A 22,604-nucleotide genomic window follows, 5' to 3' on the forward strand; every position below is an offset into this window, starting at 1 on the left:
AATGGAGATGGATTATTTTCCTGGGCCTGGTGACACTGTTATATATGTAAGTACACACTACTTTCCTAATGTTTTGGAACATACTTTTTCCAAGAAAAGCATAATTGAACTGCAAGTCTAAAATCAAAGCTGAATTCACACACTGATGCTCTCAATTCAATGTTTACTCAGTAATGCAAGAACCTATGCTTTTACATCAGGATTCCACGCTGCATCCAAAGCACTCAAAGGAAAAATGTAATCTGACAACATTAGAAATAATCCCCCTATAACTGTTTATTAGAATGTGAATATATTCCAAATCAATTACTAAAAAAAAAAAAAAAATCAAATTACAGAGCATGCATAAAATACAAAGTAGCAATTTACAAATAGATATTATCTTCATAACCAACACACTAAAATAAAATGGCTATAGAAGAAAACCAAAATGACTGACTATAGCAATGCCTTCCGTGTGCCCCACACATCATGAGCACCGCAAAAGACAAAAGATTAACTATGAAATATAGTAATCTAAGCAAGCCCACACATACATATTTTTGGGGATTTCCCTTCCCACCATCCTGAATAGTATCACTGCAGTTGACACAACTTCCAGAAAACTGCAGAGTAAGTGCTTAATATTATCCACGAGAAAGCAAAACTAAATATTAGTGCGCACATTTCTGAATGAGAAACTAATTGCTTCATTGATTTCAACAATGTAGTGGAAGAAAACTATTTCAGGTCTCTACAATGCCTAAATGCATTCTATTTAAACTCAAGGTACTATTTCATTTTACACACTAAAAGAATACATGCCTTTAAGTGGTACCACTTGAGCAGAAATTAACCTCTCACTGTATTCTTTAGACATACTGAAACCAAAGATTTAACTGGACTATATTCCATAATATACTGCAAAACTCAAAATATTAGCATTGTTAAAGTAATTATCCATGCCTGCTGGTGGATATGGTGATAAAACTAGGTTGCAATTCACTTACTGGAAGGTTTTAAGACAAAATTAACACTTCAAATTTTGATACTACCAGCATTAAACCAGTTATTGCCTGAGCAATAAAATGCCACACAATCTACTGCTTGGAAATTATTATAGATCATTTAAATGTTCTGGGCTGCCTGATCATTGCAACAGAGGCACCTGAGATGGAATTCCACAAGCCTCTCCAGTTCACAGCCTGACAGGCAGCACTGTTTAACTTATGGCCCCATAACCATATTACTAATGAAACCATAACAATCTTGTGTTTATTAAGAGAATTCTTCTCCAGAAAAAGTGCCCCCTTCTCTAATCAGCTTTGATGCTTACAAAAATTTAAAACAAAATTTACTCAACTACATAAACCCATTAAGGCATTTTAGAAATTGACGTCCAGAATAATGGAAAATTGTCAAGCTCTCAAAATCCTGCTATGTTTATAGGGCAATTCTTAGATTTGTAGAAATATACACTGCACTGAGAGAAGAGTGTATTACCTATAAGCTGCTCTGTGGCAAAACGGTAGCTTATTTCTAAGGTCTTCTGAGTTTGATTTGATCAAGACCAATAGGTCTGAGCTTCAAGTGATCAAGTTCTATTATGTCCTACAATGACAGGCTTCCATGATGAAAAGTAAACAATAATTGAGGAATCCAAACATTCAGTTTATTAAACTAAGGCTAGTGAAGCCATAGCATGAAAAAAAAGCTGCAGTCATTCGGGACAAGTGGATGATTTTATAAAGCTAAAATCAAAAGACTTAAGACATGGAAAAATTCGTAAGTAGGGAGTAATAAAACACAAAAGGGACACAGGAATTACAAATATATTTAAATCTCAGACCTGGGAAATGGACTATACACAGCCTTCTAAGGGAGAAGAGAAATGCCTTAGATGTTCTGACAGCACTGCACCTTTGGCTTGTTTTCAGTGGTTGGTGGAACATGAATAGGAACGACATTGTTGCTTGGAGACATGTCATTTTCCCGTCTGTCTGACATTTGCTTCTGAGAAACAATGCGGTAAATCTCTGAAGGAGAAAAGAAAGGACAAGACTTAGTGTGAATAAACCTATCAATAGGGATAAAAAATATGTAGAGGTAGGAGATAAACTTGCATCAAAGACCATAAGGAAATTAAACAGAGAATACATAAAGTTTTATTTTCAAACAGCCACTGATTACAGTCAACCCCTTATTTTAACAATTGACCTTGGGGTAAGAAAAGATTTTTCCATTTCAGAGGGAAAGGTTCACCCAGTCAAATCTTTGTTTAAAGGAGTAAACCAGGCTGGGCTGTGGTAGCTCACACCTGTAATCCCAGCACTTTGGGAGGCCAAGGTGAGCAGAGGCCACCTCCTAGGTTCAAGGGATTCTCCTGCTTCAGCCTCCCGAGTAGCTGGGACTACAGGCCTGTGCCACTACACCCGGCTAATTTTTGTATTTTTAGTAGAGACGGGATTTCACCATGTTGGCCATGCTGATCCACCCACCTCTGCCTCCCAAACTACCACGCCCACTGAGAATACCTTGTTCTTAAGAGATAAAATGTTTAAGTATTTAGTAGCAAAGTGCCACATTGTCTACAATTTACTTTCAAAGACTGACTAAGGGGAGAAAAAGTATATACATACATAAAGATTAAAAAATGTGGCAAAATGTTAACAATTGATTCCAGAGGGAGATTCAATAGTGTCCACTGTATTGATTCTGTAATACTTGAAAATCTTTTAAAGTTATAGAGAAAAAAGAGAAAGATGCATATTTTCAAACTGCTCTGAGAACATATCAACCACCTGCAATAAATGAATATTATTTGGATGCTAATTTGAACTGGAAAAAAAATTGATACAGGAAATTTTAATACTGCTTAGATAATAGGATAAGGAATTACTGCCAATTTTTCTTTTTTTTATTTTTTTTTTTAGTTTTTATTGCCAATTTTTAAGTGGTTTTGTTATGAGTTTACATTCTAATATTTTAGATATACATCCTAAAATGTCTACAAATGAAATGAAGTAATAGCTGGGATTTGTTTCAAAGTAATGGATGAAGGAGGTAGAGGAAAGACTGGCTCATAAGCTGGTGGTTGTTGATGGCTACATGGGATTTCATGATACTATTCTGCTTTTGCGTTTTGGTTTTTTTTTTCTTTTTGAGACAGAGTCTTGCTCTGTCACCCAGGCTGGAATGCAGTGGTGTGATATTGGTTCACTGCAACGTCCGCCTCCCAGGTTCAAGTGATTCTCCTGCCTCCACTTCTCAAGTAGCTGGGATTACAGCTGCATGCCACCACGCCTGGCTAATTTGTGTATTTTTAGTAGAGATGGGGTTTCACCATGTTGGCCAGGCTGGTCTTGAACTCCCGACCTCAGGTGATCCACACACCTGGGCCTCCCAAAGTGCTGCAATTACGGGCACCCAGCCTAAATTCTTAATTGTGTAGTTGAAAGCTTTTTTGGTTTTTTTGCTTGTTTTTTGTTTTTTTTTTTTTGAGACAGAGTCTCTTAGAAAAGAATGGGACCACAAAGAAAAAATTTTTTAAAAAATGAAAGAGATAACAGTCTCACTTAGTTGCCAGGCTGGAGTGCAGTGGCACAATCTTGGGTCCCTGTAACCTCTGCTTCCCAGGTTCAAGTGATTCTTCTGCCTTAGCCTCCAGAGTACCTTGGGACTACAGGCCTGTGCTACCACACCCAGCTAATTTTTTGTTATTTTTAGTAAAGACAAGGTTTAACCATGTTGGCCAGGATGGTCTCTATCTCTTGACCTTGTGATCCACCTGCTTTGGCCTTGAGAGTGCTGGGATTACAGGCATAAGCCACAGCGCCCATTTATTTTACCTGACTTAGCATATATACTCTGTACAGTGGGGCTAAAGTTTTCAGGTATTAATTTTATTAGAGTAGTGAGAATCTTTTTTTTTTTTTTGAGACAGAGTTTCGCTCTTGTTACCCAGGCTGGAGTGCAATGGCGCGGTCTCGGCTCACCACAACCTCCGCCTCCTGGGTTCAGGCAATTCTCCTGCCTCAGCCTCCTGAGTAGCTGGGATTACAGGTACGTGCCACCATACCCAGCTAGTTTTTTGTATTTTAAGTAGAGATGGGGTTTCACCATGTTGACCAGGATGGTCTCAATCTCTTGACCTTGTGATCTACCCGCCTCGGCCTCCCAAAGTGCTGGGATTACAGGCTTGAGCCAACGCGCCCGGCGAGAATCTTTTAATTAGGTGTAGTTGTAGCTTTGTTCTTGGCAAGTGGCAATACTTTAGATACATATCAGTTTATTAAATGAGAGTATTTTTTTACCTTCAAGCAGCTTACATGGGTCAGGCTCAGGGGCTCACACCTATAATCCTACAGCACTTTGGGAGGCTGGTGCGGGAGAATTCCTTTGAGCCCAGGTGTTCGACACCAGCCTGGGTAACATGGCAAGACCCTGTGTCTATAAAAAGTTTAAAAATCAGCTGGACATGGTGGCACACCTATAGGCCCAGTTACTTGGGAGGCTAAGGTGGGATGATCACTTGAGCCCAGGAGGTGAGGCTGCAGTATGCTGTGATAGCACCACTATACTCGATCCTGGACAACAGAGGGAGACCCTGCCTCAATAAAAGAGAAACTTACATGGTGAACTGTGTTTCAAGAGATCTGACAAGTCCACCTTAGGCTGTAATGGAATATCTTAGGCCTCTGCTGATTTCACAATTTTTGGAGAGACTGCAAAATTTTCACTCTTGTTACCTAATTTGGAACAGTTGCATTTAACTGCCTTAGAATTACTTTGCAACTGGATCCACACTTCCATTACTGTAGAAACAGGCAAATGTCCTTTTCTTATTTTTATTTTGCTTATTTATTTTTGAGACCGGAGTTTCACTCATCACCCAGGCAGGAGTGCAATGGTACAATCTCCAGTCACTGCAACTTCCACCTCCTGGGTCAAGCGATTCGCTAGCCTCAGCGTCCCAAGTGGCTGCATTACAGGTGCCGGCCACCATGCCTAACTAATTTTTTTTTTTTTTTAGTAGAGACAGGATTTCCCATGTTGGCCAGGCTTGAACTCCTGACCTCAGGTGATCCGCCCGCCCTGGCCTCCCAAAGTGCTCAAATTACAAGCGTGAGCCACCATGCCAGCCTGTCCTTTTTATTTAGCTAAATAAAGCTAATAAAGCTTACCTCATTATATTTAAAGCCATCTGATATTACTATTTTACTTTAATTTAGATCTCCTACAAGAGAAATTAAATGATAAAAGATTGATAAAGCATGATTATTTTTCTTCCTTTTACCTATTCTTTGTACCTCTTAAAAGGCCAGGCGCCATAGCTCACATCTGTAATCCTTACACTTTGGGAGCCCAAGGTAGGAAGATTGCCTGAGCTCAAGGGTTTGAGACCAGCCTGGGCAACAAGGTGAAACCCCTTCTCTATTAAAATACAAAAAATTGCTGGATGTGGTGGCATGCGCCTGTAGTCCCAGCTACTTGGGAGGCTGAGGCAGGAGAACTGCTTGAACCTGGGAGGCAGAGGTTGCAGTGAGCTGAGATCACACCACTGCACTCCAGCCTGGGCAACAGAGAGAGACTCTCTCTCCCAAAAAAAGGTGGGGGTTCGGGGAGTGGAGGGGAGAACTGCATAGGAATTGTTATATTTATTTGGTTCTAAAGGAGAATATGCCTTTGAAAGAAGGAAATAGATCTAGTTTAGCAAGTTCCTACCCACCTCCCCCACAAAAGTCCCAATGAAATAACCTTCTCTAATCAGATAGCTAGAAGTTACCTGCTTCCTACTTTCTTATCGGTTTTTGGTTTTTTTGTTTTTTTGTTTTTTAATGACACTCCTAGCCACAAGGGACTCTGTAAGTAAATTACTTCAGGAACCTCTTAAAGCCAATCACTCTTTATTGCTTCAGAGGCATTTTTATTAGCAGACATCCTCCTTTTTGGTAACTGGAATAAATGCAGCAGTAATCCATTTCTGAAAAACAGTATGCTGTATTTGTAGACACCAACACTGCTCAAATTTCTTGATTTGTAATGAGATCTCTTTAATTATTTACTTCTCTATGTTCTTTGAGAAGTCTGCTTTTCCCTCTCTTCCAGTATTACCTATATTTGTTTTTTATGTAAGAACATTAATTTTGTTTTTGTTTTGGTTCCCCTAACTTAATTTTCAAAATAATTTATAAAAAAAGGTAAAACTTACAGTGGGTCACATATTTCATCTTAATCTACACACATAATTTACACTTGAAAAAGAAGAGCCTCCCGGTTTGAGATTAGAGAGGAAGCTTAAAGATAATTATCTGAGGCTGGGTGCGGTGGCTCAAGCCTGTAATCCCAGCACTTTGGGAGGCCAGGCGGGTGGATCACGAGGTCAAGAGATTGAGACCATCCTGGTCAACATGGTGAAACCCCGTCTCTACTAAAAATACAAAAAGTTAGCTGGGCATGGTGGCACGTGCCTGTAATCCCAGCTACTCAGGAGGCTGAGGCAGGAGAATTGCCTGAACCCAGGAGGCGGAGGCTGCGGTGAGCCGAGATCGCGCCATTGCACTCCAGCCTGGGTAACAAGAGTGAAACTCCATCTCAAAAAAAAAAAAAGAATTCAACCTCACAAAAAAAGATAATTATCTGGCAGGGCGAGGTTGGCTCATGCCTGTAATCCTAGCACTTTGGGAGGCCAAGGGGGGTGGATCACCTGAGGTCAAGAGTTCAAGACCAGCCTGACCATCATGGTGAAACCCCATCTTTAAAAAATAAAAAATAATAATAATTATCTTTATTCCTTAGCCACTCATCTGATTTAATGACTGAAGGGTAAATCCTTTTCTTTACCCTTGGCACACTCCCATCCCATCCTTTTCCACTGAAAGGAATCTAAATAAAGATTTCATATCCCTTTTTTAATTTTAGTAGCCTGTCTTATATTGTATTCTAGTTGTTTTTCCTTAATGTCTCTTCACATCTGAACCACTGTCAACCTTCTCAGACAAAAATTTTAGCCACTCCCCTCCTCCCCCAAAAGAGTATAAGAAACAGTTGCTGTTTGTTTTTGTTAGTTTACATATTCAGTTGACTAGAGTTTACTGTTTTTCAACCTCTGAAAAATTATTTCTTAATTTGGAAAAAAAAGTAGTGATTCAGTTAATACATGTCTTTTTATTTAACTTTTTGTCATGGAAAGTTTCTGACATACCAAAACTAGATAAGGACAGGCTCCGGGCTCTTGCCTGTAATCTCAGCACTTTGGGAGGCTGAGGCAGGCAGATCACGAGAGGTCAGGAGTTAAGAGACGAGCTTGGCCAACATGGTGAAAAGCCATCTCTACTTAAGATACAAAATTAGTAGGGCATTGTGGCTCAGGCCTATGCTCCCAGCTATTGGGGGGCTGAGACAGGAGAATTGCTTGAATCTGGGAGGTAGAGGTTGCAGTGAGCCAAGATCACACCACTGCACTCCTGCCTGGGTTGACAGAGCACGACTCAGGGATTAAAAAAAAGAATTTAGTCTTCACACTAAAAAGATATCCTGGACATATTAATTATGTGGAAAAACCTAGCAGATATTAACTTAATCAAGTAGTCAAAGTTAACATCACTAGTAATTAATAAGACGTCCCATTATCACAAACCTCCTATTACGGTGCCCTGAGAACACTTCTGTGGTTTCAGTGAAAAGTGTATCACCTGAGTTTAATCATAAAGAAACATAAGATAAACCTAAACTGAGGTACACAACAAAATAACTGGACTCTACCCTTCAAAAATGTCAAGGTCAATAAACAAAAGATTGAGGAACTATTCCAGATTAGAGGAGACTAAAGAGATATGACCCCTGAATGAAATGCAATGATCTGATCTTGAGCTTTCTTTGGCTAATAAGGGTATGATTGGAACAACTGGCAAAATCTGAATAAGGTCTGTAATTAAACACTGATGTGACACTATTATCTCTCTGATCTTGGTAATTATACAAGAGATTGTCCTTGTTTTTACAAAATATACACTGAAAAGTACTCAAAGATGAGAGGCATCATGTCTACCACTTATAAATAAATATATATATATATATATATATATATATATATTTAGAGAGAAGAGAGAGAAAAGGATAAAGCAGATGTGGTAAAATATTAACATTTGAGGAATATGGGTGAATCCAATTTGCGCATTCTTTATACTATTATTTCAACCTCTTTAAATTTGAAACTGTCAAAATGCAAAATTAAAAGAAAAAAAGTAAAAGGTATGCATTAAAAACACCCTTTAGTGAACTTAAGGAGAAAAGACAAAGCAGCAGTGAAATTCAGAGGCTGAGCAATCTACCAGTCTCACTCTCATACTAGTAAACTACCCCTAAAAAAAAAAATACCATCAGTGGCCAGGCATGGTGGCTCATGCCTGTAATACCAGCACTTTGGGAGGCCGAAGGTGGGTGGATCACCTGAGGTTAGTAGTTCAAGAGCAGCCATGGTCAACATGGTAAAATCCCATCTCCACGAAAAAATACAAAAAAATTAGCTGGACATGGTAGCAGGCGTCTGTAATCCCAGATACTCAGGAGGCCAAGGCAGGAGAATCGCCTCAGCCTGGGAGGCGGAGGTTGCAGTGAGCTAAGATCACACCAATGCACTCCAGCCAACAAGAGCAAAGCTTCATCTCAAAAAAAAAAAAAAAAAAAAAAAAAAAAAAAAAAAGCTGGGTGCGGTGGCTCAAGCCTGTAATCCCAGCACTTTGGGAGGCCGAGGCGGGTGGATCACGAGGTCAAGAGATTGAGACCATCCTGGTCAACATGGTGAAACCCCGTTTCTACTTAAAATACAAAAAATTAGCTGGGCATGGTGGCGCATGCCTGTAATCCCAGCTACTCAAGAGGCTGAGGCAGGAGAATTGCCTGAACCCAGGAGGCAGAGGCTGCCGTGAGCCGAGATCGTGCCATTGCACTCCAGCCTGGGTAACAAGAGCGAAACTCCGTCTTAAAAAAAAAAAAAAAAAAAAAAGAAGAAGATAGTATGTTAAAGTTAAAATCTGTTAATCTCTAATACAGGGGCTGCATACAAACAATAAATCAAAACTTGTTACATTATAATTGTAAACTCATTTAACCACATCTCCATATAGACTTTTTAGAACAAGGCCATGTAAAACTGTACTATATATTAAGACCACAATTTAAATCATGAGTTCTTAAAATAAACAATTTTAAAGTATTTAAAAACAACCCATCAAAGTACTCATTAGATTAAGACTAATCTTACTAATAATCTGGTTATTCTAATAGTGTCAGAATAAATATGAATGAACACTTCTTATCTCTGAGGCTGACCTAGTCGTTCACATTCCAAAACAGCATGAATTCTCTCTTTTTCCCACTACTTTTTTTAAACTTTTCTGTATGTAATAATCATTGGGGGCCGGGCGCAGTGGCTCAAGCCTGTAATCCCAGCACTTTGGGAGGCCGAGGCGGGTGGATCACGAGGTCAAGAGATTGAGACCATCCTGGTCAACATGGTGAAACCCCGTCTCTACTAAAAACACAAAAAATTAGCTGGGCATGGTGGCTCGTGCCTGTAATCCCAGCTACTCAGGAGGCTGAGGCAGGAGAACTGCCTGAACCCAAGAGGCGGAGGTTGCGGTGAGCCGAGATCGCGCCATTGCACTCCAGCCTGGGTAACAAGAGCGAAACTCTGTCTCAAAAAAAAATCATCATCATCATCATCATTATCATCATCATTGGCTGCTTTTATCTACCAATTATCTCCCATGATCCAATATAGAAGAGGCAAGTGATACCTTTCTTCTATAATATATCATGAGAGAATTTTGTCACTAAAATTTTTTACAATGTTTTTTCGCTAGCTTTTTCTTTACTGAATTTCAAGGGGCATTTATATCTTTCTATAGCTGAGATCTCAATATATACTTTATAAAAGTACATTTAAACATTACTTTATGTTTGTGACCACGAACAATGGAATACCTGGACTGAAGTAATAATGGAAGTGAATGAATTATGTTCAAAATATTTTTCCCACTATAAATCAGATGAATTAGGACAACTGAAGCTCAATGAGCAAGGGTTGTAATTTTGAACTCTAAACAGCTTTTGCTAGAGCAGCTCTCAAATGATCATCATTTTCAGCTAATATATAGTTCAGTTACTGATAAGTTTGTTTAAATTACCTTCCAAAAATTTCCAGTTCCTACTGGTGTAATCTGAAATACAAGTCTTACCTGTTAAAATTGTCTGAAAAGCAGCTTCTACATTTGTAGAGTCTAGAGCAGAAGTCTCAATGAATGATAAACCATTCTTTTCTGGGGAGACACAAAAAAAAATCAGTCTTAGACAAAAAAAAAAAATTCAGTCCTTCAAGTTTTAAAACAAGGAATAGGATATACGCAAATCCTCAAAAGGAAAAATAACAGAACTTTTTAAAATCTACTGTCTCGATTTCTGGGACAGTAAGGACACCATTCTATTTACACTTTATTTATTTTTTTACTTTTTTTTTTTTTTTTTTTTTTTTAAAGACAGGGTTTTGCCATGTTGGTCAGTCTGGTCTTGAACTCCCGACCTCAGGTGATCCGCCCACCTTGGCCTCCAAAGTGCTTGGATTACAGGTATGAGCCACCACGCCCGGCTCTTATTTACTTCTTTACTTAAACTATGTTGCCCAGCCTGGTCTTGAACTTCTTGCCTCAAGTGTTTCTCCTGCCTCAGTCTCCCAAAATGATGAAATTACAGGCATCAGTCATCATGCCTAACCCTACTTACACTTTAATATTTACACTTCAATAGATTAAAAATAACAGAGGTCTGGGCATGGTGGCTCACTCCTATAATCCCAGCACTTTGGCAGACCAAGGCAGGCAGACTGCTTGAGCCCAGGAGTTTGAGACCAGCTTGGGTAACAAGGCAAAAACCCATCTCTACAAAAAATACAAAACAGTTAGCTGAGTGTGGTGGCACACATCTGTAATCCCAGCTACTTGGCAGGCTGAGGTAGAAGATCACTTGAGCCCAGGAGATCAAGGCTGAAGTAAGCCTTGATTGTGCCACTGTATTCTAGCCTAGGTGACAGAATGAGATCTTGGCTCTCAAAAAAAAAAAAAAAAGAGTGAGAAACTGTCATTGGTGTCTTAATTAAATACTTTTTACATCTAAATACTACTGCTCACTAGCAATGAGTGACACCACCTAAAATGTGGTAAAAATTTATCACATACCCAGCTATTTCCACCTCTTGCTATCCTCTCCACCAACCACATTAGCTACAGTATTCAGTCAGAATGTTATAGCCATATTATTTACAATAAAGCTATTCTTGCATGGGAAATTTAAAAACTGTTATAGAAAGTTATTCACAGCATAAGTACTAGTGCAAAGGTAAGACTTTTTCACTAGGCACGAACACACAACGCTGTCTTCTGGCACACTGTCTCTACCAGAACAGGGGCAAAAGATGTGAATTCTTTATGAAGCCAAAAGTTATAGCTCCTAAGCAGCTGCATCCCTGTTGGTCCCTGACACTCCCTGAGCCGCTACCTTTCACTCCCACTTTGTAAACACAGGAACATAATAGAAAAACAGACAGGAAATATAACGTTTATATTCATTTTTTTGGCAGCAAAATATTTGTACTTAAATGACTCAAAGCAAAAAAGCTACAGTCATCACAAACTTTCAAAACAATTCTTGCTAAGCATTCATGCTTACCTTCCTGAAACTATTACAACCTATTACTCTCACCGGAAAGGTATCAAAACCACAAGACACAATGGTAAGAAATATCATGGAATTCCTAACACTAACCTGCAAAAGCTCTTGCTTCATCTGTAGGAACTGCCCTGAGGTGACGTAGATCACTCTTATTGCCCACAAGCATGATAACAATGTTACTATCAGCATGATCTCTCAGTTCTTTCAGCCATCGCTCTACATTTTCATATGTAAGATGTTTAGCAATGTCATAAACCAATAAGGCACCTACAGCTCCACGGTAATATCTGAAAGCAGAACATATTTAATATCAGAAAACCACAAGATGGAAACAAACACCAGGAAGAACTCGAATATGGATTATGAGTTTTAAAAACATACTCATAAATAAATTTCTAAGGATTACTAATACTAGAATTCTTAAAAGAAAAAAAACAACAGTCAACTAATTCATTTGATGGCAACCCATTTCACAAAACTTAAAAACTGGGAGACTTACGCTGATGTTATAGCTCGGTATCGCTCTTGCCCTGCTGTGTCCCATATCTGTGCCTTTATTGTTTTTCCATCAACCTGGATGCTTCTTGTTGCAAACTCTACTCCAATGGTGCTCTTGCTTTCCAGATTGAACTCATTTCGAGTAAATCGAGACAGGAGATTACTCTTTCCAACACCAGAATCTCCAATAAGGACAACTGGAAAGACAAAGAACTTAACGTCAGATGAATGAGGCAAACATATTCAGAATACCACTATGCTTTCGACAGAATGAAGTTTGGCTTCAGAGTAAATAAAGCAAGAAAAATAAGATACATGATTTTTAAGAAGGAATGGGGGCAGGGAGTTGAATAGCCCATGTTCGTGACCAGTTACCAATCAATAAAACTGACTTATTCTTTTCAGCCTGTTTCTACATGCATAATGACTTCTACACATCATCTGTTTAGCGTTGATACCGTACCCTGTCTTAAACATGTAGTTTTAATCACAGATGCACTTGGCACTAATGACAAGCATTAATTACCATCAATGCTATGCCAATCTTACTACTTTAGAAGATAACGTCAAGGATAAATCCTAAACTAAACGAAAATTTATGGTATTAAAATGTATCAGACATGAAAACAACAAAGGCTGTTAGTGGGTAGGTAAGGACAAAATGAATATACTTAAGTTCCATCAAAGACTGGACGTGACCTCAGGACTCTCAGCTAGGCAAAATGAAAAACATTTAATGAATGAGGCAAAGGGTTTGTAAACCTCACCACACAAATCACAGAAACTAAAATGACCTTAATAGTTGGATTTATCAGATTAAGACCCCCTCTGCCAAAAACTCCACCCCACTAAGGATAAACAGGGGTGCTAGGAAGCTAACTAATACTTCTGACATACTGCGAATCAAAACCAAAGCAAGTGCGAGGCATGGTGACTCACACCTGTAATACCAACACTTTGGGAGGCCAAGGTGGGCAGACTGCTCGAGGCCAAGATACAAGATCAGCCTGGCCAACATGGTGGCCATCTCCACTAAAAATACAAAACTTAGCCAAGGCATGGTGGGCGGGGGAGCCTGTAATACCAACCACTTGGGGGCCTGAGGCATGAGAATCACTTCAACCCAGGAAGCAGAGGTTGCAGTAAGCTGAGATTCTGCCACTGCACTCCAGCCTGGACCCCATACTGACACTCTGTCTCAAAAAAAAAAAAAAAGAAAAGAAAAAGAAAAAAGAAAAAAAACAAGGAGGGCATATACCTTAACTTATGACCCCATTATTTTTTAAAAAATAGGACTTGATTAGATGAATTTGCTTTCTGTGATTTCTAAAGGAGGCAGTTTATTTGCTAACTAAATACATGGAGATTCTTATTCACCAAAGGTGATATGACACTTAAGAATTTTAAATACAATGGACAAATAGGCAGTTAAGTTGTTTTAATGCATTTTCTACTTTCTATTTTGAATTTATAGTTCAAAATGAGTTCACAGGTTTCCAGAATCTGAGATAGTTTTTCCTTTGTAAAAATTTGTATCAGCATTTCAGGAAACATTATTATACTCATTCCTACTTTTGACTACTAAGACTTCTTATCTATCCAAACTAGCTAATTGATTTAGACACCAGGACTAGAAAATCAAGCATACAAAAATAAGGCCAAGGAATAAGACTATTCCTTACTAAAGGGAGCGGGATTTGGTGGCAAGAGTAGAAAGAAAGGAGAAAACTGAGACCTCACTGCACTCCGGACGAAGGGCAAAGAGAGCCCATTATACATTCCCTCTTTGCCACAAGAGCAGATATAAGCTGGCCTTTTGACAGTCTTGGACAGAGCACATTATCAAACGCGTATCTTTCTGGCTTCCTCAGTCAGCTGATTCAGCAAGAAATCATTCAGGAGGCAATGACTCCAATGCAGCACAAAGAGTGGTTATTTCTAACTAGAGAGTCAACTAGAGGGTGTCAATGGTGCTGTGGCAAACATATACATTATATGCCTTTATTTGATAGAAGAAAATGTCAGTTATTAAAGATATGTACAAAAGAATGCACTTCCAATTTAACAGGATGGTTAGTTGATATATTAGTTTCCAAGGTCCACCTTGGTTCAGCTATGAAGACAAATCTCAGTTTCAGTAATAGTCTACTATTTTGTTTAATAGTCTACTATTAACAAGATACACTGACTGTTGCTTCTTAGTACAAAAGCCTAGATGTTTGCTAAGGAAATGGCCTTTGAGTCACTTATAAAAAAAAAAAAATTAAATACACAAAAAATATATAAATAAATACAAACAAAAAAATTAGCTGGGCATGGTGGTACATGCCTCCAGTTCCAACTACTCAGGAGGCTGAGGTGGAAAATGGCTTGAGCCTGGGAGGCAGAGGTTTCAGTAAGCCTGGATGGTGCCACTGCACTCTAGCCTGGATAATAGAGCTAGAACTTGTCTCCAAAAATAAAAAAATAAAAAAATCTAGCACTTTCTTTTTTTTTGAGACGGTCTCACTGTCGCCCAGGATGGAGTGCACGCAGCAGCACAAGCAAGGCTCACTGCAGCCTAGACCACCCAGGCTCAGAAGATCCTCCCACCACAGCCTCCTTAGTAGCTAGAACTATAGGCACATGCCAACGTGCTCTGCTAATTTTTTGTATTTTCTGAGATAGGGTTTTGCCATGTTGCCCAGGCTGGTCTCAAACTCCTGGGCTCAAAAGATCCACCTGCCTTGGCCTCCCAAAGTCCTGGGACTACAGCCATGAGCTACCATGGCTGGCCAACACCAGCACTTTCAAGTTTTGGTTTCCTCCCTTTTGACCTCCACTCTTAACTAATGATTATTTTCACTATCTCACCAATCGCAACTCCTTATGCCATCATAAAGATAGATAGTAAGGAAACTTTTTTCTTTTTTTTTTTTTTCTGGGGTGTGTCTATGTGTGTGTCAGAGTCTCACTCTGTAGCCCAGGCTGGAGTGCAATGGTGAGATCTTGACTCACTGCAACCTCTACCTACCAGGTTCAAGCGATTCTCCTGCCTCAGCCTCCTGAGTAGCTAGGACTACAGGCGCACACCACCACGCCCAGCTAATTTTTGTATTTTTAGTAGAGATGGAGTTTCACCATGTTGATCATGCTGTTCTCAAACTCCTGACCTTGTGGTCAGCCTGCCTCAGCCTCTGAAAGTGCCAGGATTACAGGCCTTAGCCACCCCACCCGGCCAGCAACTTTTTTCTTAATGTAGCCACTTAATATTAACACTATAAAAAATAGCACTCAAATCTGAAAATAACTCAAAACTCATGAATGTTTTATACAGTATACAACAGTTATCTTGAGGGGTGGGGTCTAAAAAAAAAACAGTTAACTAGACATCTGCTGTATTTGAGTATCATCGCAAATACCTAATACTAAATACAAATACCTAAATATCAAGCTGCCAAATGAACAAAAGCAGAATATACATATTAATTATCCATTGTTTAATTAAAATTCTACCTCTTCAACCACATTGTTTGGTACTTTCTCTTGCAAACTAATTTACTGAACTAAAATTCAATTAATCAAAGACAGTACCTCAACCCTAAAAGTTATCACCTGAAAGAATAACTGGTAATATTCATTCTGGTTTTCATAAATTTGGACACATTTCTATTCCTTTTTTTTTTTTTTTTTTAAAGATGAGGTTTCACCATGTTGGTCAGGCTGGTCTTGAACTCCCGACCTCAGGTGATCCGCCCGCCTCAGCCTCCGAAGTGCTTGGATTACAGGCGTGAGCCACCACACCCAGCCCACATTTCTATTCTTTCAACTATATTCATAGTCCAACCTCCTCAAAAGTTTTTAATATACAATGCATTCAAGGCAGGGTGCAGTGGCTAATGCCTATAAACTCAGCATTCTGGGAGGCCAAGGTGGGAGGATCCCTTGAGCCCAGGAGTTTGAGAACACCCTGGGCAGTGTTGGGAGACCCCATCTCTACAGAAAACAAAACAAAACAAAACAAAAAAAGTTTAAACGTCTATAAGTAGAATAGTCTAAAAAAAAAACAAAAAAAAAAAATTAGCCAGGCATGGTGGAGCACATTTGTAGTCCCAGCTACCTGAGAGGCTGAGGCAGGCAGGAGGATTTCTTGAGCACAAGAATTTGAGGATGCAGTGGGTTATGACTGTGCCCTGGTACTCCAGCCTGGGCAACAGATGAAAAGCCTGTCTTAAAAAAACAAATACATATATATATATACACACACACACATATATATACACTGCATACAATAAGACTCTAGTCTAGACAATTTTTTCCAGATTCAGCAGAATCCAGAGTTGCTCAACCAAAACTTGTTAAAGAAAAACTACTACCAAGATACAAGACAGCAAAGTTCCTACCATAATTTCTACTGACAATCAGCTGATGGTTAATTACTACTGACCTCCAAGTGACTGAAAAGCAAATGTCTTTTTTTCTTTTTTTTTTTTTTGAGACGGAGTTTCACTCTTGTTGCCCAGGCTGGAGTACAATGGCGCCATCTCGGCTCACCACAACCTCCACCTCCCAGGTTCAAGCAATTCTCCTGCCTCAGCCTCCCTAGTAGCTGGGACTACAGGTGTGAGCCACCACGCCCAGCTAATTTTTGTATTTTTAGTAGAGAAGGAGTGTCACCATGTTGACCGGGATGGTCTCGATCTCCTGACCTTGTGATCAAACTGCCTTGGCCTCCCAAAGTGCTGGGATTACAGGCGTGAGCCACCGTGCCTGGCCAAGAAAATGTCTTAAGCAATAGACTATATAACAAGGTATTTTCAGAAAATGTAACTTTGGATTGGTGTCTGCCACACAATATTTATAAACAGAAATTATAACTGATGCTTACTTATGTCCCACAGGGCCTTAACCATATTGTTTGTAAATACTTACGAAATTAAAGTTTTAAAAACAAAAAGTCAAGTTTAAGTAAAATACAAGTAATTCCCTCCCACGAAAAATCTCACTATTGGGCTTAACTAAAGGTTAATATTCAAGAACAAATACATAATTTAGAAAACCATCCTGCTTCCCCCACATTACATTCCTATTTAAACCACTCTATCCCATGCTACTCAAAATATCCCTTTATTTTCAACTGGTTAGTTAGAAACGAACTCCAATTTCCTCAACTATTGCATTTGCTAGGTAAATCTTCTAAGTAGAGACAGCTGCAGTCTATCTCAGTGAATAAATCTCTTATACAAATCACTCTTGCTTCACTTTAAAGTAAGATACTTGCATAAATAAGAAATTGGCTAAATAATCGGCATTAAAGTTAAAAAAAAAAAAAAAGTGACTCATATCCTGTAAGAGCTTTAAAAAAGTAGAAATCCAGCCAGGCGTGGCTCATGCCTATAATTCCAGCACTTTGGAGGCTGAGGCGGGCAGGAGTTCGAGACCAGCCTGACCAACACAGAGAAATTCTGCCTCTACTAAAAATACAAAATTAGATGGGCGTGGTAGTACATGCCTATAATCCCAGCTACTTGCTTGAACCCAGGAAGCAGAGGTTGTGGTGAACCGAGATCTCAACACTGCACTCCAGCCTGGGCAACAAGAGTGAAAGACCATCTCAATTTAAAAAAAAAAAAAAAAAAAGTAGAACTCCTCCTCAGCAGAATTTTTAACACCCTATCTTAAACAGCAAAATGCACAATAAAATGAAACCATAACTCATGGAAACATAAAATGCATTAGAAGTTCCTGGTTTTATGTTTCTTTAATAATATTTAAATGCTCTTGTAGTTGAACCTACATTTAAGGTTCAAAAAACTGACAAAGGCCAGGCTGGCTCACGCCTGTAATCTCAGCACTCTGGGAGGCTGAGGCAGGTGGCTGCTTAAGTCCAGGAGTGTGAGACCAGCCTGGGCAACAAAGCAAATTCCTGTCTTTCCAAACAACAACAACAACAACAAACAACAACAAACATTAGCTGGGTGTGGTAGTGTAGTCTTGTAGTCTCAGCTACTCCTAGGAGCTAGGGAGTAGCTAGAGAGGCAGAGGTGAGAGAGTCACCTGAGCCTGGGGAGGTGGAGACTGGCAGTGAGCCTTGATTGCACCACTGCACTCCAGCCTGGGGGACAGAGGGAGATCCTGTTTGAAAATACATATACATACACACACACACACACACACACACACACACACAAAACCACAATAACTTCTCTCACATTACTATTACGGTTAAAAGTTTACAGTCTCATTTAATTCTCACAACAATCAAGAGGCAGGTACAGTATTTTCCTTTTTATAAATGAGATATCTGAGACTCAGAAAGGGAACTTTCCCAAGGTCAAAGTAAATTTAAGACCTAGGTCAATCTAAACCGAGGTCTACGTGATTCCAAAGCTCAGTGCTCTCAATCACTGTTAGAAGGATGGTCTAATCAAAAAGCTGATTAGAAAAAAAAGCTGAAAAACCTTAGGCCAATTCAGAATATTTAACTTTTTTTTTTTTTTTTTTTTTTTTTTGAGACGGAGTTTCGCTCTTGTTACCCAGGCTGGAGTGCAATGGCGCGATCTCGGCTCACCGCAACCTCCGCCTCCCGGGTTCAGGCAATTCTCCTGCCTCGGCCTCCTGAGTAGCTGGGATTACAGGCATGCACCACCATGCCCAGCTAATTTTTTGTATTTTTAGCAGAGACGAGGTTTCACCATGTTGACCAGGATGGTCTCGATCTCTCGACCTCGTGATCCACCCGCCTCGGCCTCCCAAAGTGCTGGGATTACAGGCTTGAGCCACCGCGCTCGGCCATAACATTCTTTGTTAAACAATAAAAAGACCAGCTGGGCGCGATGGCTCACGCCTGTAATCCCAGCAGTTGGGAGGCTGAGGTGGGAGGATCACGAGGTCAAGAGATCGAGACCATCCTAGCCAACATGGTGAAACCCTGTCTCTACAAAAAAAAAAAAAAAAAAAAAAAGGGCCCGGCGCGGTGGCTCAAGCCTGTAATCCCAGCACCACTTTGGGAGGCCGAGGCGGGTGGATCACGAGGTCGAGAGATCCAGACCATCCTGGTCAACATGGTGAAACCCCGTCTTTACTAAAAATACAAAACATTAGCTGGGCACGGTGGCGCGTGCCTGTAATCCCAGCTACTCGGGAGGTTGAGGCAGGAGAATTGCCTGAACCCAGGAGGAGGAGGTTGCGGTGAGCCGAGATCGCGCCATTGCACTCCAGCCTGGGTAACAAGAGCGAAACTCCGTCTCCAAAAAGAAAAAAAAAAAAAAAAAGCTGGGCGTGGTCCTGCGCACCTGTAGTCTCAGCTACTCCGGAGGCTGAGGTAGGAGAATTGCTTGAACCCGGGAGGCGGAGGTTGCAGTGAGCCGAGATCGCGCCACTGCACTCCAGCCTGGTGCCTGGCGACAGAGAGAGACTGTCTCAAATAAATAAATAAATAGACTTTCTATAACCAACAGTCAAGTTCAAACCAAACAAGAGAAATACCCTGACGGTCCATTTTGTTCTGAATTAATTACTTCAAAGGCAGTCAGTGGCACACTACCATCACACCATATTTTAAAACACAAACCTCCCTTTAACCCCAAAGTCTCAAGAGACTCAAATAATTTCGTATCATCTCAGATGCCTTCGGCAAAAGGTATGTTGTATTATACTTTTTGTAATCCAGGCCTCAGTTTTGTATTTGTAAAATGAATTAAGTACCCTCAAAGTACTTTCCAGTATGGGGGTGAGGGTGGATACTGAAAGTGTTCACCCTATACAATAGAATATTCTGGGTCAGAGGAGTAAGAGTTCGTAAGAGGACGTATGACAGCAGGCTAGTATAACAAGATTTGCAAAGTACTGGGAAAGCAATCTTTCCTCCCTGGTTTAGTCAATCATTCTTAGCACCCAATGGCAAAGTCAGAAACAGTCACCATGCTTAACACTCTTTAAACTCCACCCTCCACAGTAAAGCTTTAATAGCAATGGCTTCTTCCTCACTGCTAATGATCTTTGTTCGGCACACTACTGATGGCTACCTTCCCAATTCAGGAGCAGAGAAAGAGCATCAGAGTGAGAGCGCATTCACCGAACAAAAAAAGCATCTACTGTACTCTCTTCTCACTGAAAAATGTACCCTTTATCTTCGCTGATTTAAAAAAAAACTATCTGGATTCTTTCCGGACTCAACCAATAAGCAATTCTTTCTAACCACCCCCGACCCTCCAATATGTTTTATCCAAGGGCACTACATGTTTCCGTATCTTGTAACAAATATTTAATGTGACCAAGAGAGTACACAACTTCCTCCCACCCCCAACCTTTTGGGAAAGGTATGTGGCCAACTAGGGCTCTTCCCTTCCTGTTGGATCCTCCCAGTGTTGCAGCAGGAAGCAACCAGTCCAGAGAGATAAAGCAAGCTAGTATTTGTGCAGCGCACAACCTTTCCTGCTCAGGAACCGGGCCTTCAGGTCTGGCAAGGATAACAGCCACCACCCATCCGCAAACCCTTCTCGCGAACCGAGTCAAGAGTTACCCAGGGTTGGGTGCTACTGGATGGGGAAGGCAAGAGAATAAAAGGCTAGGTGGGAAGTAATGTCAGCCTGCCGGGTCACTGCGACAAGTGCGCGCGTGGGTGATGGGCGATCCCTCTTACCCTCCCTCCCACTCCCCGGGTCGCAATGGAGATATGGGAGCTCTAAACACAATTTGGGCAGGAAAGGTAGAGAAAGAGTTGTCAAATGGTGAGTGGGGGAGGGAGCGGTCAGAGAAGGTTAAGGACCGCGAGAACCGCCGGGCGAGGGGGGGGGAGGGGGAGGGTGGTAGTGGGGGCCCCTGGCCCGCTCAGATTTTACCGGGTCCTGGACCCGGGATGGGAGAAGCTAAGAGCGGGCGGTCGTCCGAAGGGAAGGGGGAAAGGGGGCAGACAAGAAAAAGACCTGTAGTGGGAGTCTGCGCCGAAGGAAAGGCGAGGAGGGAAGCCAAGAACCCGTCAGAGGGGCTTCGAGAGAGGACGCGAGCCGGGAAGGTTGTACACCGAGGGGGAGGGGGCGCTACACCCGAAAGGAGAGACGGTGGGAGGAGTGGCGGGGCCGTGGAACCCGGGGAAAGGAATTCGACGGTGTGGGAGTAGGCAGTTCACCGGGGGAAGGACACGCAGGGAGGGGCTCTGAGGCCAGCGAGGGCCTCCGGGGAGGTCGCTCAGAGAGCGGAAAGTGACGCGGACCCCTGTCTGAGCGGGGGAGAAGACGCTGAGCTGAGTAGGAGCCGGAACCGCACAGAAAGGAGGGGCTGAGGCAGGCCTGTATCAGTGCAGGGGTGGCCGGCAGGCGAGTCCGCCGGGAGCGTCCGAGGTCCCCCAGCCGGGACTGTGCAGAGTGCGAGAGCCCATGGCCTCACCTTTAAAGAGGTAGTCGTACTCGTCGTCGCGGGTGCCCATTGCGCGGCCGTGGAGCGAAAGGGCGGGAGCAGCTGTGGTATCTGTGGGACCAGGGGGCGTCGCTGCAGGGGTAACCCGAACGCCGAGCTTCAGCTGCCGGACTGGGTGAAGAGCCCCTCCCTGCCGCTGCGCCACTTCCGGCAGGCCCCAGCCTCTAAGAGGAAGTACTTCCGGGGGCAGCGCCCCGCCCCTGAGCCCAAGAAGGGCGGTGCGCGAGAGTCGCAGGGCGTGAGGATTTAAAGTTTCGCCGCTAAAAGAAGCTCAAAGGGGAAATCGAGTCCTGGAATTACTAGTTGACCATGGTCTTAGTGGCCTCTTGCTTATTTCTCGAGCTACCGTGCCTTGAAGCCGCTCGCTGGAACCGGCGGAACAGCCTTTGGGTTGTGGGTTTGTGGATGGGGGCGGGGTTCTCTAAGGATTAGAGAGACCAAGGCAGCTACGTGTGCGTGGCGGTTCCATGGTGTAATGGTTAGCACTCTGGACTCTGAATCCAGCGATCCGAGTTCAAATCTCGGTGGAACCTGCAGTGTTTTCTTTTTTTCTTGACAACATTTTTAATTCACTTTTTTGTTCACTAAGTAATTGAACACCTAGGATATATCTTCACTAGACTTAAGATGGAGATGTAAAATTTAACCCTTGCCTTTGAAGACCTTACAAATTTCCCACTGCATTTCAGGTAGTATCTGCTACCTGGCGGGGGTCTGAGCCTCTTCTCTTTGCCTATTTTTTAGTCTGGTCCCTCAGACCTTCGTTCAGAAGCTTCAGTGAAACGTGAACATTTCTTTTGCTGGAATTTTCTACCTCCAGCTTCATGCAAGGGTAGGCGCTTTTGTCACTCATTCCTCTCCGGAAATCTCTCAAACTACCTCGTTTTCATTTAGAGTACTTCGCCCACCCTCCTCATCAAGATTCATCAAGAACTTGAGTCCTATTTGTAGGCCTCTAATCTAAGTCCTTTTACATAAGTATTTGATTTAACATGCTGGGCTAA

General features: G+C 41.5%; 1 protein-coding gene and 1 non-coding gene across 2 annotated transcripts; one reads left to right on the forward strand and one right to left on the reverse strand.

Moving 5' to 3' along the window:
* Positions 1-143: 143 nt before the first annotated feature.
* On the reverse strand, positions 144-21,747 carry RAB11A (RAB11A, member RAS oncogene family). Its single transcript, XM_003940877.4, has 5 exons — positions 21,571-21,747; positions 12,206-12,401; positions 11,800-11,993; positions 10,221-10,301; positions 144-2,015 (listed from the first exon to the last, which is right to left on the reverse strand). Exons 1-5 carry the CDS (start codon positions 21,608-21,610, stop codon positions 1,876-1,878), a joined length of 651 nt encoding a protein of 216 aa, XP_003940926.1. The 5' UTR covers positions 21,611-21,747; the 3' UTR covers positions 144-1,875.
* A 314-nt stretch (positions 21,748-22,061) lies between these two features.
* TRNAQ-CUG (transfer RNA glutamine (anticodon CUG)) lies at positions 22,062-22,133 on the forward strand. Its single transcript has one exon. It is a non-coding gene; the product is annotated as a tRNA-Gln (tRNA).
* Positions 22,134-22,604: the final 471 nt, after the last annotated feature.

Source organism: Saimiri boliviensis, chromosome 2, assembly GCF_048565385.1.
Source record: "Saimiri boliviensis isolate mSaiBol1 chromosome 2, mSaiBol1.pri, whole genome shotgun sequence".
Lineage (NCBI taxonomy): Eukaryota > Metazoa > Chordata > Mammalia > Primates > Cebidae > Saimiri > Saimiri boliviensis.